The sequence below is a fragment of the Cynara cardunculus genome, assembly GCF_001531365.2.
Source record: "Cynara cardunculus var. scolymus isolate 2C chromosome LG 9, CcrdV1, whole genome shotgun sequence".
Classification (NCBI taxonomy): domain Eukaryota; kingdom Viridiplantae; phylum Streptophyta; class Magnoliopsida; order Asterales; family Asteraceae; genus Cynara; species Cynara cardunculus.
The window spans coordinates 1,551,313-1,555,273 of record NC_037536.1 but is presented as its reverse complement, the minus strand read 5'-3'; the positions used below and the strand labels follow the sequence as shown (position 1 = coordinate 1,555,273).

At 31.0% G+C, this 3,961-nt stretch overlaps 1 protein-coding gene across 1 annotated transcript in view; it reads right to left on the bottom strand.

Annotated features, from left to right (window-relative positions):
- LOC112517649 (protein DETOXIFICATION 53-like) overlaps window positions 1-2,894 on the bottom strand; it is a 7,408-nt gene extending 4,514 nt beyond the window's left edge. Inside the window, exon 1 of the mRNA XM_025125018.1 lies at window positions 2,727-2,894. Coding sequence (XP_024980786.1) covers window positions 2,727-2,894 — 168 coding nt within the window. The remainder of the gene's footprint in view (window positions 1-2,726) is intronic.
- Window positions 2,895-3,961: the final 1,067 nt, after the last annotated feature.

The following is a 3,961-nucleotide window of genomic DNA, read 5'->3' as shown; positions in this document are numbered from 1 at the left end:
TGTTATACAAGTTCAAACTTATTCATTTAGAAGTAAAATATATAAAATGATAGTAGTGTTATTCAGTTTAATCAATATATATATATATATATATATATAATATTCTAATACCAAGTCGAATTAACATATTCTTATTTGATTAAGTAAACCGTTTAAACCCAAAAACTGAATAACATATGGGAAACTTTTTGGTTCATGTGGTTTATTCGGTTTTTGACATTCCTAGGTGTGCCCACAGTCACCAAAGTTTCTAGATTCCCCATTATTCATATGTTTCGTTCTCTTGCGTGTATTCCATGTATAAATGGATTTCACGTTTTTTTCCACACACAAAATAGTTTGTTGTGTTTTATATATGAAATAACATTATATGTTTCACATGTGTTGTTTCATATATTTATTGATGAACGTTAGAGATGAATGATCAAATGCAAACCACCCAATTTATACAAACCATATGCAAACCACCCTCAAACGTGGTTTGCAAAGTAAACCCCCCCCCCCCTCTCTCTCTCTCTCTCTATATATATATATATATATAGAGAGAGAGAGAGAGAGAGAGAGAGAGAGAGAGAGAGAGTTGGGAATCACGTGAGACCAACCTGTTTTTGTGAGACCCGTTAGACCATTTTTTTTTCACTTGCAATTTCACAACAACACACTATAAATGTAACCTTCACAGTGTTTTTGCTGTAAGGTTCAGATTCCTTTTACTTTTATAGTGTTTTCCTGTCAAATTTTAAGTGTAAAAAAGCGGTCTCACAGGTCTTACAAAAACAGTCTGGTCTTACGTGAACCAAACCCTACACACATACACCTAGGGGCTTAATCATTTAAGAATGTCACAATTTATAAGATCTATGGGATCCATCATAAACTATTAATTTAAGATAATTAATGAGGCAATTAATATTATAATTAATGCAATTTTAGGAAAAATTCAAATTCTATAAACATCTATCTCCTCTTGTCTCTTCTTTAACATACTAGCACACACATTCACACTTAAATACGTTCTAAACACAATGAAAATAACCCTAATGAAAATTCGTATTAGGGTGTTTACAATGTGTTCATAAGTGGTAAATTTATATTATTTTGTTCTTATAACTGATGTTGACATTATGTTCACAATCTATGTCGGTCTCGTTGATTTAGAGTGTGTTCATAAATTATAATAATAATATTTCTAAACAAATGCTCATAATGTGTTTGCAAAATTATAATAGCATTTTTTTTTAAAAATGTTCACAATATTTTTACCTACATATCTATATACATTTAGTTAAGTTATTACTACTTCAAAATATTACTTAAAATCAATGACATGTGAAGTTAAGAACAAAATACAAGCAGAGAAAAATAATATCACAATTACTCTAATTTAAGCCATTTTTGTAAATATGATTTGTTTGTTGTTTTATGTTAACGATATATATTTTGAAGAAATGAAATATCAGCAAATCTTGCACGTATTTTATATTATTTTTATAACATTTCGCATGTCTTTTTTGTTAGAGATATATACACACACATATATATATATATACACACACATATATATATATACACACATATATATATATATACACACATATATATATATACATATATATATGTGCTTTGAAGTTCTCTTTTGTACCAAAACGTTTAGGTCAAAAAAACAATTTATTAATCCAATCCAAGGCTATAAAAGTAGCAAGTTTTCTGTAATAAAAAGGTGCTTCTAAAGCACCAAACACTTCATATAGTAAGTTGTCTATTAAAAAGATGGTTTCTAATGTACCAAACGATTGAGAAAGACATCCTCCCAACACATAAACAAACCAAAAAAACATACGAGTTTAAGCTTAAATCTATTTTCATATTATTTAATAAATAATTAATGTTTGTATTAACAATAAACGGGAGGACTTCACCGTTCCAATTCGAGTTGAAGATGTTTAAAGAAATTGCCATCGAAAAATCGTTCCGTCTTGTTTTATGTTTGCTGAAAACTAAATTCTAGAAACGATAATACAATTTAATTAAAGTTTGTTTACGTTTCGTTTCCGATTGCATTGTTTTGCACTTATGAAATGGTCCTGATTAACGACAAAGTATTTAACTTTCCAATTATCATTTTTGGATTTTCAAGGTCGTTTAAAAAAATTTAAATTCAGTAAAAGAAATAAGTTTGCCAAATAAATTCCGGACCATTTATCATTACTGCGAAATGCAATCGTTTTCCATATTGTTTTTTCTTGGAAACCCATCTTTCGTATTGTCACACCATTTTGATTTTGCTTAAATACAAGATTAGACACGTTTGCAATTAAGATTCTACCATTTTAAAGTTATCCCACGTATCGTATGACAAAACGTTATACGTATGGTTTTGAGAAAACAATCAACATACGTGTTTCACATTCTATAATTAGTTTGGATTTAATTCATTCTTATAATATTTTTATGCAACTTTATAAAAAACAACCATTGATTTATAACAGCACATGGGCAAGATGGTTTGAAAAATCAAGAAATCGAACACTATTTCTTGGAAGAATCAAAGCAAAAGACGGAAATAGTGTCAATGGTCACCAACTCGCCAAACAAATGAGAGAGAGAGAGAGAGAGAGAGAGAGAGGGTGACAGAAATCCACTATTTTTGGAAGAAAGAATTAATCAGAAGACTTGTCACCTTGGTTAAGAGAAACAAAAGAAATGTAGAGAGAGAGAGAGAGGACCTTATTTACAGGTATACGTCGGAGAAGACCATGAAAGAACTGAACTTCAGTGGCTCCATCAACGTTGCTGTTAGCATGCTCCTTATTTTGGATCTGTTCATGGTCGTTTATATTGATATTCTCAGCATCCCCATGAGCTCCTCCTCGAGATGCATCCATCATGCACATGCCCACTCTGCACACATACACACACACACACAAAATGAGTGAGAGAGAGAGAGAGAGAGAAAGAGAGAGAGAGAGAGAGGACACAAAGGAGGGGATATGGCTACTTGGTTACAGTGGATGATGGGAAAAACAATTATTTTTTTCAGTTTATCATCAAGAAATATTCCTTCTGCTTCATGGGCTCTTAACTTGTACTTGTGTAGAAGTATTTAAAAAATGATATCCCCTTTCAATTCAGGCATATTCTCTCAGAAAACATATGAAAAATAGGTGAACTTAACCTTAATATCTTCAAAGTAGTAGTTGTTTGTGGTTCCCGTTCGTCGTGTTCTTCGTCATGTACGTACCTTTTATTCTTCATATACAAACACTTGTTCATTCACCATCGCCATCAAGTGTTAACAGACAAGATGATGTGAGAGCGTTTAATGTTTATCCTTTCGTATATATATGAAATGTAGAGAGAGAAAATGTGTACAGATTATTTATTTACGATTGCTTTTTCAGGGCATAATTCATGCATATATTTCTTTTGGCCAATTCATAAGTTAATTGTGTTTATAGGAGCTGAGCATACATTGATTTCACCTTTTTATGAACTTTATGCAAAGTTATTTTTTTTCCCAAGTGTATTCAATTACAAGAAAGAGGAAAATGCTTAGAGAAAGTCTGAGAACCTGCATATGATATATATATATATATATATATATATATATATAACTAAAAGAGACCTTTAGTTGGTGGCTCAAATAGGCTATGTCTATAGACCTTCAAATAAGGCATGTCTACTTGTCTAGACTCCTTTAACCAGGCTCAAATTGGTACCTCAAATATGAAGATGATGTGATGAATTTACGTCAAAAGTGTTTATTACCTTTCTGCAATTAATATGGCTGGAAATGTATGTACATTTCTCTCAACTCATTATGTAGAAATGCATAGATTTTGTTGTCAAAAATTAGTTCCTTATGTTTCTACTTCTACCATTTTAAAGACGACTTAATTAGTTCTATCAACTAGGCCGCTAAAAACTATGCTATTTCTTGAGAAAAATCGTAAGATGAAGT